The sequence below is a fragment of the Chelonia mydas genome, chromosome 17 (assembly GCF_015237465.2).
Source record: "Chelonia mydas isolate rCheMyd1 chromosome 17, rCheMyd1.pri.v2, whole genome shotgun sequence".
NCBI classification, from domain to species: Eukaryota; Metazoa; Chordata; order Testudines; family Cheloniidae; genus Chelonia; species Chelonia mydas.
The window spans coordinates 24,131,707-24,144,795 of record NC_051257.2 but is presented as its reverse complement, the minus strand read 5'-3'; the positions used below and the strand labels follow the sequence as shown (position 1 = coordinate 24,144,795).

General features: G+C 59.9%; 1 protein-coding gene across 29 annotated transcripts in view; it reads right to left on the bottom strand.

The window, feature by feature from the left end:
- Positions 1–13,089, bottom strand: part of ELN (elastin) — a 112,579-nt gene that overhangs the window by 80,764 nt on the left and 18,726 nt on the right. For 14 of the 29 annotated variants that reach the window (XM_043531141.1, XM_043531122.1, XM_037880683.2 and 11 more), the window contains 7 exons: positions 8,522–8,620; positions 7,557–7,634; positions 7,353–7,421; positions 7,225–7,272; positions 3,872–3,943; positions 3,064–3,093; positions 2,700–2,771 (listed from right to left, as the gene is read on the bottom strand). In XM_043531141.1, coding sequence (XP_043387076.1) covers positions 2,700–2,771; positions 3,064–3,093; positions 3,872–3,943; positions 7,225–7,272; positions 7,353–7,421; positions 7,557–7,634; positions 8,522–8,620 — 468 coding nt within the window. The remainder of the gene's footprint in view (positions 1–2,699; positions 2,772–3,063; positions 3,094–3,871; positions 3,944–7,224; positions 7,273–7,352; positions 7,422–7,556; positions 7,635–8,521; positions 8,621–13,089) is intronic. The other 15 variants (XM_043531138.1, XM_043531144.1, XM_043531126.1 and 12 more) reach the window with 3 other exon arrangements.

Below are 13,089 nucleotides of genomic sequence, written 5' to 3'. Positions count from 1 at the left end.
GCTGCCTACTCAAATATTGACAGAAAAAGGGACTGGGGCCTATTCAATGAACCCACCAAAATTGCTGCCTATGGAAACAGCCCCTGGAAAGTGTGATCGCTGTCTGTTCTGATAACCCACAGCAAGAGCAGCGGCTGTTTATTCAAACAACCCACAGAAGGTGCGATCAAGGCCTCACCACGTAAACGCTAGGACAGGCAGTAGCCGACTGAGGCCTATTCATTTCGACTGGACTTTTTGTACCAGGGAGTAATAGCTAGCATCAAACCTTCATTTGTAGGCCTGGAGTTTGCAGGTGGAGACCCAGAATCCTCGTTCTCAGGGCAGTGGCCCTTTTTAACGGGGACATTCTATATTCCAGCCTATGTTAGACGGTGGTCCGACTAGATGATCACAATGGTTAAGCTATGAAGTCTATGAATAACCACCAGGACACAGGATGGTGCCTCCCGCCACAAGAAAGCCAACAACTTAGAAAATATCATCTGGCGCTAAATGTGCTCGGAGGGGCAGCTAGCCCCAACCCGCCCCACTCCTACCCCCCACACAGAGACCCATTTTGTGAAAAACGCCTTACTGTATCAAGCCTGGGGGCTTTTGCCCCTCAACCCCTATTTAGGCACCCCGAAAAATGTTCTGATTCAGTCTGGCCAACTGCAAGCATTCAAAAACAAGTCAGGCCCAAACTCCACAAAATCAGGAGACTAGCTTAAAAATAAGCCATGTGGAGGGTTCACAGGCAAGGGGAGGCTGGTGAAGCTGAGCTCAGAGCCCGTGAGATCATGGGAGACTTTAACAACTCCCAGGAGGGTGAGACTCATGCTAAAATGGCAGTAGTTTACAGTGCAGGGGTAGCACTAAACAAACTAGAGTGGCTGGGACAAAAAGCCCGTCTCCCTGCCCGGCTCCAGGTGCCTGGGTGTGGGGAGCGACCCCAGCACTCTGACAAGGGCTGCTACAGCTGCCTCAGGAGGAGGGTATTTCTGTGGAGGGCTGAGCAGAGAAACAGAGGGACCTGGCCGTCAGCGCTTGGTGGGGAGCCCCGCAGCATGAAGGGAGGGGTGGGGGAGTGCTGCCTGGAGCAGGGAGATGCTGAGAGCATGGCTCCCCAGGGGGGCCATCTCCTGCGATTTATTAACGGTGGCTCCCCAGTAAGTGGGTCAGCCGGCGGCAGGGCCGCATCTGGGCTCTGGGCCACTGGCGGGGCTGTGCTGCAGGAGCCAGGCGCTGCCTCAGCCATACATTGGTGGCTTGCTCGTTAGCACCAGGCAGCCCATCAAAGACAGTCTGGAGCAGCGGCTAGGCGGCGGAAACCGTGCTGCGGGGCAGATGCCAGACAGCTCGGGGAGCGATCTCACTGAGTGGCTCTTTGGCTTCTCAGGAATCAGCAGCCCAGGCTGCTCAGGAAGAGAAGGGCCCTAATGAGTGTAACTCTGCCTCTGCGGGAGGAAGTCGGCCTGGTTCCAGTATTTCTGCCTCTCGCTGCGATGGGCCCCAGTGGGGGACTCTGGCTGGTCTGGCGAGGAGTTTCACATTGCACTGCCCTGTCTGTCTGGGACCCTGCCCAGCGCCAGGGGCTCAGGAAGCCAGGGTCGCCTCTCTCCAGGGAGGCTGCTACCAAAGCAGCAGTTTGTAACCATGCAAACCAGTTATCCTCAGAGATAGGGCTTAAAAGCTACCCCTTGCTAACAGCCCTGTGGGAGCAGCTCCCCTGGCCTGGCTTTGACCCCCTTCCTCCCGTCCGACGGCGGCATCTGCTGCAGTCCTGGATCAGCATGTTGCACAATAAACCTTGGCAACAGCAAGTTTCCTCAGCCTGCCAGGAAAGACATTGCAGCGCTCCCAGGGTCTAAGGGCCCAGGCTGCTACCTGCAGGAGCTCCCAGCCCTCACCCTGCGCGTCTCTGGACAGCCCGGCCAAGGCATGCACCCGATGTGTCCCCAGCCCTGCGCTCGCACTCTCCCGCTCATCTCCAGTGGAGTGGGGGTAAAACAAGACAGGTCTCACCTCCATATTACCCTCTCCTACACTGCTGTTCCCCTCCACGCCCAGCAGGCGCAAGGAGCCAGCCCTGCCCCCACAGGGAGACAGACCAGGGCACGGCCTGGTGTCCTCACACATGGGAGGTTAAAGCTGGGTCCCTGGACAGGTGATGCCTGAGCCCAGCAGCTCTCACGAACTTCCAGGCAGGCCACTTTCTAGGTCCTACTATGGATTCAGGGCCTCATGCTGGAACGGTCACCCGCAGGTCAGCCAGCAGCAGCCCTGGGGTAAGAGCTGCACCAAATATGAACATGTCTGTACAGCACCGAGCACAGTGGGGCCCCGGGCTAAGCGCTGCAGTAATACAAATAACAAAGAAGAAGCCTATAGGATCCAAAGGAAAGGAAGAGCTGGTAACGTACTGCCAGCCTCTCTGTGCCTCCCCCTTCGCCTGCCCCCTCCCTGCTCTGGCAGAGAGTTTAGTGCTGTCCACTCCTTCCTGGGCTCGCCCTGGGCACAGGTCTTTCCTGCTCCCACATGCTGGTGCGCAGGGGGTGGCAGGAAGAGCTGGGGCTCCAGTTTAGGTCTAACTGCAGCAGGCAAGGCGGGGCTCAGCTAGAGGAAATCCCCCAGCAGAGCAGCAGCAATGCCCGTTCTCCCCAAAGGCAAAGCTAGGGAAGGCTTGCCCGCTCCTGTCCAGCCTGATGGCTACCTACCTGGGAGCTTGGGGGCTTTGATGGGGTATCCCAGAGGGACGCCAGGCTGCTGGCCCCCGAAGCCTCCAAATCCTGAAAGACAACAGCAGAAACTCTCAGGCGAATGCCCAGTGCTCCTGCCAGCAGCTGCTCCATGAGCCCGCCACCAGCCGAAGGGCACAAGGGGAGTGTCTGTGGGGTGTCCAGAATCCCAGAGCAAGAACAGAGCAGAGCAGGAAGCAACATGTGGGCAGAGCTGGCAGAGCTGGGGGCTCTGAGACCCTGACTGCAGCATGGGCAGGCCCTGGGGCTGTACAGACATCACTTGGGTATATGGACCATGCAAACAAAAGCATGCAGCAGGCTGGGAAACCAGGAGACTCACCGGGAATTCCTGCAAGGGCTCCTGCTGCTCCTGTTAAAGACAGAAACAGGTACATGAGCCTCACAGCCAGCCAATATAGGTCTGAGCTAGTCCATACAGGCCTGAGCTGGTCCATGTGGGTCTTAGCTGGTCCACAGGGGTCCATGCGGGTCCATACAGGCCTGAGCAGGTCTATATGGGCCTGAGGCAATCAATGTAGGCCTCCACCTCACCCAAGTCCCTCCTACACCCTGTGACAACCCCAAGAAAATGTGCCTTCTCCCACCCCGTGCACTCTTGGCATGATGAAGGTGTCACGGAGTGTGGGGGAGTCCAGGCCCTGCACCCCTCTTCCTGGGATTCACTGAGACTCTCAGCCATCCAGTAAAACAGAAGGTTTATTGGACAATAGGAACACAGTCCAAAACGGAGCTTGTGGGTACAACCAGGACCCCTCAGTCAAGTCCTTCTGGGGGAGCAGGGAGCTTAGACCCCAGCCCTGGGGTTCCCTGTGTTCCTCCACCCAGCCCCAAACTGAAAACTAACCCCCCCCCAGCAGGCTATCTCCTGCAGCCTCTGTTCACATTCCTAGGCAGAGGTGTTACCTCCCCACCCCCTCCTGGCTCAGGTGACAGGCTCTCAGGTCTCCCATCCCCAGGGCACATTCCCAGGTCAACACTCCCCCCTCCCTGCTGCGTCACATCCTCACAGAAGGATGCAGCCTCCTGTCATCTCTGCCCAGACCTCGCTGCCCACTCCAGCCCACACAGGAGACATGGCAGCTCCCACCCCACTGGTACCTGATACTCCCTGGGGAAGGGCAACATACCTGGGGCTTTCGCCTTGACTCCAGTCCCAGTGGGTACACCAGGCAGGACACCTATGCCAGGGTAACGGACCCCTACAACACAGTGCAGAGGGAGCCAACTGAATGCAGGGCAGGGACACCCCCAGTGACAGCCCCACCAGCCCCCTGCGCACCGATCCCTGTCCCAACGCAGATCGTGGGACTGAGAGCCAGGCACCTGTCTGTGCCCCGATCCCTGCTCTGTCCCAACTCCTGCTGAGCGGCTGCTGCTGGGCTGTTCTGTTCCCTGGCTCAGATCCTGTTACTTCCTGTCTCTTGCAGTCTTGCTCCCCCTCTCCATTCCCATCCTTCTGTCTCCTCCATCCACGTGATCCTCAGTGCCCAAAGGGGTCACTGTCTGTAGCTACAGTTTTTACTGGGCCCGGCAAACTCACTACACAGAACACACTGTCATAATATTTATCCAAAAAGTATCTTGCAAGGTATGATATGGACTGGTGACACTGGTCATGGATGTTACATGATGCCCGTATGGTTAGCGCATAAGGTTATGGAGGTGTGCTAGAAATACGGTACTATTCTCTGTTTAGACAGCAGGGGCACCAGCTTCCTGGAGCACAAGCACCAGGAAAGGAAAGCTTCATCTGGGGAGACACTTCCCAAGAACACATTGCCGAGGTTTGCTGGACTATGAAAGGGAAGAAAGGGGACTTGGTTATCCATCACTTAGGGGACAAAATTCTGTGCATGGTGGGTCCTCCTGCCTGAGGGGCCAGAGATGCTGGTAGCTGGCGGTAAGTGAGAAAGCTGCTCAGGCAAAGACTGTAGCTTGCTGGAGTGAAGTTTTGCTCACCAGAAAGCAGGTTATTTTTGTTTTGTTTGTAACCAGATCTGTCCATTTTTCTCTTGCTCGTATCACTTAAATCTCTATTCCTTATTAATAGACTGATGCTTAGTTTCTCTATAATCCATCTCAGTGCTTTGTACTGAAGGGAGATGGACAACCTCAGCTGAGCCTCTTTGGAGGCAGCTGCCTTGGTCATTTCTGTGCGTGGCCAGTGATAGGAGCTGGACTCTGCAGAGATGTCTCTGGGAGCTGCTCCCTGGGTGTTCCCTGCATATCACCTGGAAGGTCCGGTTAAGGCGGGCAGTCTGGAGGAGTTTGCTGGAGGAGTCGCTCCCCCACCCTCTCATTTCCTCATCTTTCTCCCTGCCCCAGTGCTCCTGGGATGGATGGACCGATTCCTGCCATCCCACGAGCACTGGGGCAGAGGGAGAGAGGTGTGTCCCCTCTGCACGCCCAGGCTGCAGTCAGTGTCTGGGATGCATGATATGCCTCTATCCACTGGGACTTGCCTTCTCACAAGCTACACCAAGCCGGGCCATTCTAGAGCAGAGAGCGTATCAAGGCCACATCTACAACGAATGGACAGGGAGGGGCTTGGGAGATGGGGCCCTTCAAAGGCTCTTGTTCTGATCCAATCCAGGTGAGGGAGACTCAGGGGGTGGGGAATAGGACTCTGGACCTTTCCCCTTTAGGGGGCACCAGCTCCCATCCGGCCCCAGGGCGGGGGACTAGCTGGCTCCAGGGAATCGGGGATGGGAGGTGGGGCTTTTCTCCTCTAGGGTGCCTGTTGAAATCTAACCCCGGGTGGCAGTACGAGAGACTGTTCAGGGTCTCCCGTGGTCCTGGGGAGGGGAGGGCGTCAGGCGCCTGGTGCATGGGTAGGCACCGCACTGAACAGCCCAAGCAGCCATGCCTAGAGGTGGCTCAGTGGCTGTGGGGGCAGCTTGCAGCCTTCTGAGGGCTGGTGAGGGGCCAGCTCTGTGGCCAATGTCTCTCTCATGAGCAGCACTGGCACAGGGCTCTCCCGACAGGTGGACAGGCCCCGGGGCTCCTGCCCTGTGAATGTGGAGTAGGAGCCCAGAGCACACCCCACAGTGAAAATGGCCCAGCAGGCCCCTGCTCCCACACCTGCAGGCTTGTGCAGGCCATGGGAGGGCTGTACTTTCTGACACCCCCCCCAACCCCCTTAGAGCTGGGGCTCCGTGGTTACTGCGATTACCAGGGCCGGACCCCTGTCCCCAGGAACTCCACACCCCTCTTGGCCAGGCCTGTGGCCACGCCAGTTGCCATCTCTCCCCCTGTGTCTCTCCAGCACCCCCTTCACAGTGGACACTGAGCGCTCCGGGGTTCACAGCCCCAGACAGAGGTGGAAGTTTCCAGGGTCCTGATCATTCCCACCCCACCCCCAAGCCCCCAGCTCAGGGACGGGGGGAAGTGCACCAGGTATCCCTGGGGATGGGAGCCCACTGAACGAGAGACGGGCATTGCCATGTTGTCAACTCTACCCCCCACCCTGACATTTCCTGCGCTTTGCTGCCAGCAGCTGCCCCACGCCAGTGCTTTGCCCAACGCCACCGCTGCTTGGTGTCCGCAGCAGCCGCCTGGGGGAGCCTGGGCCACCTCCACTCAAATAGCTCCTCCCCTCCCCACCCCACGCCCCCTAAATCCAAACAGCCCCTCCCCACCCCACACCCAAACAGCCCCTCCCCACCCCACGCCCCCTAAATCCAAACAGCCCCTCCCCACCCCACGCGCAAACAGCCCCTCCCCACCCCACACCCAAACAGCCCCTCCCCACCCTGTGCCCCAAACCCAAACAGACCCTCTTCACCCCACCCCCTAAATCCAAACAGCCCCTCCCCACCCCACACCCAAACAGCCCCTCCCCACCCCATGCCCCACACCCAAACAGCCTGTCCGTACCACACGCCCCAAACCCAAACAGCCCCTCCCCACCCCGCCCCCTAAATCCAAACAGCTCCTCCCCTCCCCACCCCAAACCCAAACAACCCCTCCCACCCCACGCCCCAAACCCAAACAGGCCCTCCCCACCCCACACCCAAACAGCTCCTCCCCACCCTGTGCCCCAAACCCAAACAGACCCTCTTCACCCCGCCCCCTAAATCCAAACAGCCCTTCCCCACCCTGCACCCCAAACCCAAACAGCCCCTCTCCACTCTGTGTCTCAAACCCAAACAGCCCCTCCCCACCCCACACCCAAACAGCCCATCCCCTCCCCTCCCCACCTCATGCCCCAAACCCAAACAGCCCCTCTCCACTCCGTGCCCCTCACCCAAAGAGCCCCTCTCAGCCCCATTCCAGGGCTTGCACCCATGAGCAAAGTGCTCAGTTTCTGGTCTAGATTCGGTCTGGACAGGGTGAGGCCCTTCCCAGAGCGAGCTGGTGGCAGTCAGGCTGGCTGGGCGGTGTCCTGACGGACTGGGCATATGGGACACTGCCACTGGTGGGTCCCTTGGCCAGAGGCTTCATCAGTAGAGCCCAGTACCAGGGCCCGACTACCGCTCACCTGTTCCTGGGAGCACGCCTCCTGGGTACACCCCTGGAATGCCAACACCTGCCGGCCAAGAAAGGAAGAGCAGTGACTTTCTGTCCAGCTGCACAGTCCCACCCTTCCCAGCCTTCTCCGTCACCTACCTGGTACCTTGGCAGGTTTCCCTCCAGCGCCTACACCTGGCTGAACCCCAGTCTGGGGCACTACAGCACCTGCAGGAGAGCCAGAGGCCATGAGCACTGGAGCAGCAGACAGCACGGCAGGCCCCTGCTCCTCTCAGGGCAGGGCACGGGGCAGTCAGAGTTGCGCCCAGGGGTGGGCAAGCTCTGGACTGCGACACACTTTACCTGTGGAGACCCCAACACCACCGGGTCCACCCACACCGCCGACTCCGCCCACACCGCCGACTCCGCCCACACCAGCACCTGGTTACGAAAAGGAAGCGCTCAGCCACAGTGCACAGCGGGCTCCGAGCAGGAGACCAGAGCCCCAGGTATTTCAGGCTCAGCCATGGGCCCCATGCCCAGCCTCGATGGACCATATGCTCCAGGGGCGCGAGGGAAGCTCAGCCTCAGTGGGCACTCTTCTCTGGGCTTCCCCATGCTGCCCTTCCGCCGACGGCTGCCATCCAATGTGGGGTTCCCCACACTGTCCCACAGGCCACAGGAGTGACAACCTCTGTTGCATCGGATAGGGAGAGGCCTCCCCAAGCCTGGGCAGCGGGGTCCCAACCTGTCAGGTGCCAGGTGCTGCACACCCAGCTCTGCGCTCCCCATGCAGCGACCTCGAACTCCAGCCAGTGCACGCGGCTCAGCATGTGGCCCACGGGCACAGTCTCCAGGCCCTTAGTGCATGCCCACTCCTGCCCCTTCACCCCCAGCTCCCTACCCCACCCCCCAGGCCAGCTCTAGCCCAAGAGACCAGAGCCTCTCATGTGACGCTTCACACCTGGCTGGAGACCAGGACCTGTCCCAGAGAAGCCAGGAACCCCAGGGCTCATGGCAAGAGAGCCAGGCAAGAGGGTAAGGCAAGGGAGGCAGCAGGGGATACCTCTTCAAGCCCAGGGCATCCCAGCTCTGCCAGATCATGAAGTGCTGTTGCACCAGCCTTTCCCCCTGGGAGGCCTGAGCTCCTGGTCTGGCTGCGGTGCCAGGTGCCAGGGTGTCTGGCGATGCCGGTCCCAGTGCCTGTCCTAAGCCAGCTTGCAGATGAGTGCAACTGGTGTTTGGCAGTGGCAGCGGGCACCAGGGAGACGCAGGGGCATGCAGGCACCCGGGATCAGCCCCTGCAGCAGAAAGCCATGTGCACTCACCAGCTTTGGCAACAGCTTTATAGGCTCCCAGCCCAGCCCCTGGGTAGATGCCGCCCGGGTAGACGCCTCCTGGGTAGAAACCTGGCTGGACTATGCCACCTGCCAGGAAGAGGAGAGTTAGCTGTGACCTGTTAGTCTCTAAGGTGCCACAAGGACTCCTTGTTGTTTTCACTGCCGCAAGACTCATGGCAGGGGGAGGGCAATCAGGCCTCAGGGCTGCCCCAGGGACCGGACTGGACCCTGCCGGTTCTACAGAGCAGAGGCACAAGCAGCCCCCCTCAGTCCCCACCCTGGTGACTCACCCACGTCTCTGCCAGGTGCCTTGCTGCCTGGGTCAGAGGGGCACCCCAGTAAATCAGGGCCGCGTGCTCGGAGTCACACCGCAGCGGTATTCTGAGGTGCCATCGAGCGAATGGCTGCCAGGGCCCACAGGGGACAGACTCCATCCCAGGCGGGTCTCCAGGGCACCCGTCAGCAGGCGTTGGGTTGAGCCTGTCACGGAGTGTGGGGGAGTCCGGGGCCTGCACCCCTCTTCCTGGGATTCACCGTGACTCTCAGCCAGCCAGTAAAGCGGAAGATTTATTGGACAATAGGAACACAGTCCAAAACAGAGCTTGTGGGTACAACCAGGACCCCTCAGTCAAGTCCTTCTGGGGGGGCAGGGAGCTCAGACACCAGCCCTGGGGTTCCCTGCGTTCCTCCACCCAGCACCAAACTGAAACCAAAACCCCCCAGCAAGCTATCTCCTGCAACCTTTGTCCAGTTTCCCGGGCAGAGGTGTTACCTCCCCCTCCCCCTCCTGGCTCAGGTTACAGGTTCTCAGGTCTCCCATCCCCAGTGAAACTCCCCTGCCACATTCCCAGGTCAACACTCCCCTCCCCCCCCCCCCCCCCCCCCCCCCCCCCCCCGCCCCGCCATGTCACATCTCTCCCCCCTTCGAGACTGAACGGAGCGGGGTCACTCTGACCAGCGACCTGGGAAGTTCAGGGCCCCCTCTCCGGGACAGCGCGTCCGCTCTCATGTTGGGAGAGTGGTTGGTGTACACGGTGAAGTGTCGCCCGAAGAGATAGGGCTCTAGTTTCTTGAGGGCCCACACCATGGCCAGGCACCCCTTCTCGATGGCCGCGTAGTGTTGCTCCCGGGGAAGCAACTTCTTGCTCAGGTACACGATGGGGTGTCTCTCCCCCTTTTCATCCTCCTGCATTAACACCGCCTCCAGTCCCGTGTCTGAGGCATCGGTGAACACCATAAAGGGCTTGCCAAAGTCTGGGTTTGCCAGAAAAAGGCCACTGACCAGAGCCTCCTTCAGCGCCCAGAAAGCCTCCTGGCACTGCTCAGTCCAGACCACCTTGTCTGGCTTCCCCTTCTTGCATAGCTCGGTGATGGGGTTGGCTATGGCGCTAAAGTTGGGCACAAATCTTCGGTAGTATCCTGCCAACCCAATAAAGGCCTGGACCTGCTTTTTGGTCTGGGGAGGGGGCCAGTCTCTGATCACCTCCACCTTCGCTGGTTCCAGCTTTAGGCGGCCGCTCCCCACCCGATGGCCCAGGTAAGATACTTCAGCCATCCCCACCTTGCACTTCTCCGCTTTTACAGTCAGCCCAGCCCCCTGGAGTCGGTCCAGCACTTGTCTAACCTGGGACACATGGTCCTCCCAGGTCTGGCTAAAGACACAGATGTCATCAATATACGCCACGGCAAAACTCTCCATCCCCCTCAGTAGCTGGTCCGCCAGGCGCTGGAAGGTGGCTGGCACTCCCTTGAGGCCGAAAGGCAGGGTCAGCAACTCGTAGAGCTCCAGAGGGGTGATAAAGGCCAATTTCAGCCAGGCATCTGCATCCAGCGGCACTTGCCAGTAGCCCTTTGTAAGGTCCATGGTGGTAAGGTACCGATCTCCTCCCAGCTTGTCTAGGAGCTCGTCGGGCCTGGGCATGGGGTAGGCATCAGATACAGTGATGGCATGAAGCTTCCAATAGTCCACACAGAACCGGACCGACCTGTCCTTTTTGGGGACCAGCACCACCAGCGAGGCACAAGGGCTGGCAGATGGCTGGATCACCCCCAAAGCCAGCATGTCCCTGACCTCTCTCTCCAGGTCCTGAGCAGTTTTCCCTGTGACTCGGAAGGGGGAGCATCTTATCGGCAGATGTGACCCTGTCTGCACCCGGTGGACAGTCAGATTAGTGCGTCCAGGCTGGTTGGAAAACAGCTGTCGGTACGGATGCAGCACCCCCCTGACCTCAGCTTGCTGGGCAGGGGTTAGCTGATCCGAGAGGGGAATTGTTTCCAGGGGGGAGCCAGCTCTGGTCCCAGGGAATAGATCTACTAAAGGGTCATCTCCCTGCTCCTCCCAATGTCCACACACGGCCAACACCACATTCCCCCTGGCATAATATGGCTTCATCATATTCACATGGTACACCCGGCGGTGGTGCGCCCGTTTCGACAGCTCCACCACATAGTTTACCTCATTGAGCTGCTTGACAACCTTGAAAGGGCCTTCCCAGGCGGCCTGTAGTTTGTTCTTTCTCACGGGGATGAGAACCATCACCTGATCCCCGGCGGCGTAGGCACGGGCCCGCGCCGTGCGGTCATACCAGACCTTCTGCTTCTTCTGGGCTCTGGCCAGATTCTCCCTGGCCAGGCCCATGAGTTCAGCCAGTCTCTCTCGGAAGATCAGGACATACTCCACCACTGACTCTCCATCGGGAGTGGCCTTTCCCTCCCATTCGTCTCTCATCAGGTCCAGGGGGCCCTTTACCCTCCTTCCATATAACAGTTCGAAAGGCGAAAATCCGGTAGACTCCTGGGGCACCTCCCTGTACGCGAACAGCAGGTGAGGTAAGTACTTGTCCCAATCCTGTGGGTGCTGGTTCATAAATGTTTTCAGCATCATCTTTAGCATCCCATTGAACCTCTCCAGCAGCCCATTGGACTGGGGTTGATAAGCCGGACCCCACATTTCTCCCACAAGCACCAGAGCAGGACCGACATGAAGTTGGATCCTTGGTCTGTCAAGACTTCCTTGGGGAACCCCACTCGGCTGAAAATGGTCAGGAGCGCATCTGCCACGGTGTCTGCTTCAATGGAAGCCAAGGGCACTGCCTCGGGGTAGCGGGTGGCGAAATCTACCACCCCCAGAATGTATTTCTTCCCCGACCGGGTCGTCTTGCTGAGAGGCCCCACTATGTCCATGGCCACCTTCTGGAAAAGCTCCTCTATGATGGGCAAAGGTCTCAAAGGCACTTTCCCCTTGTCCCGGGCCTTCCCCACCCTCTGACAGGGGTCACAGGATCGGCAATACTGCCGGACGGTGGTAAAGACCCCGGGGCAGTAAAAGTTCTGTAGCAACCTCTGCTGGGTGCGCCGGATTCCCTGGTGCCCTGCGAGGGGGATGTCATGGGCCAGGTACAGGAGCTTGCAGCGATACTTCTGGGGCACCACCAGCTGCCTCCTGATCCCACAGGACTCCACTTCCCCTGGGGGAGCCCATTCTTAGTACAGGAACCCCTTCTCCCACAGGAACCTCTCCTGGCAACCTCTCCTCATGGTCCGTCCCACACTGAGGTCGGCCAGGTCCCTGAGCTTCCGCAAGGAGGGATCTTTCCTCAACTCGGCCCGGAACTCAGCGGCTGGGGAAGGGATGGGGCCCGGTTCCCGCTCATTGGCCGGGTCTGAGGCCACAGCCTCTCTGAGCCGTGCCCCTCGGCGCTCCCTCCCCACCAGGGTAGGGTCCTGCGCCTCCGGTGTGGTACCCTCCCCAAGGTCAGGGTGCAGTGCCCCTCGCCGGCTCTGGCTACGGGTCACAACCAGGGCAGTCTGGGGGTTGTTCAGCCAGTCCTCTAGGTCCCCCCCCAATCAAAACCTCAGTGGGCAAATGGTGGTGCACCCCCACGTCCTTGGGGCCCTCCTTGGCCTCCCATTTCAGGTGTACCCTTGCCACGGGCATCTTGAATGCGGTCCCGCCCACCCCTGTTAGGGTCAGGTAGGTGTTGGACACCACCCGATCTGGGGCCACCACCTCGGGCCAGGCCAGCGTCACCTCCGCGCCCGTATCCCAGTATCCATTGACATTCCTCCCATCCACCTCCAGGGGAACAAGGCACTCTCTCCGGAGGAACAGCCCCGCGCCCACCCTGTAAACCGAGCACCCTGAGTCCAGAGCATCCAGCCCTCTGGCGGAGCTGGCCGGGGGTACTCTTCCCTCCCGAGCAGGTGGTAAACTGGCAGCCCCCCTTGCCTGGGCCATCTGCCCCTCGTCCAGCTGGGTCCCTACCCAGTTAACCCTGGGTAGGTTGGGTCTGCTCAGTCTGTCCCTGAGCCTGGGGCACTGGGTCTGTACGTGGCCTCTCTGGCCACCGTGATAGCAGCTCAGGTCGCGTTGGTCCCCTCGAGCGGGTCGGAGGGGCCCAACGCCAGGCGTTCCCCTTGGGAGGGGGTTCTCCATATTTCCCCGCTGGGAGGTCCCATGGTGACTCTCTCTCTGCATCGGGGGGGGGGGGGGGGGGGGGGAGCTGTTCTTTTGGGACTCCTCCCTGCTACCCCCTGACCGACTGTTCACAAACTCG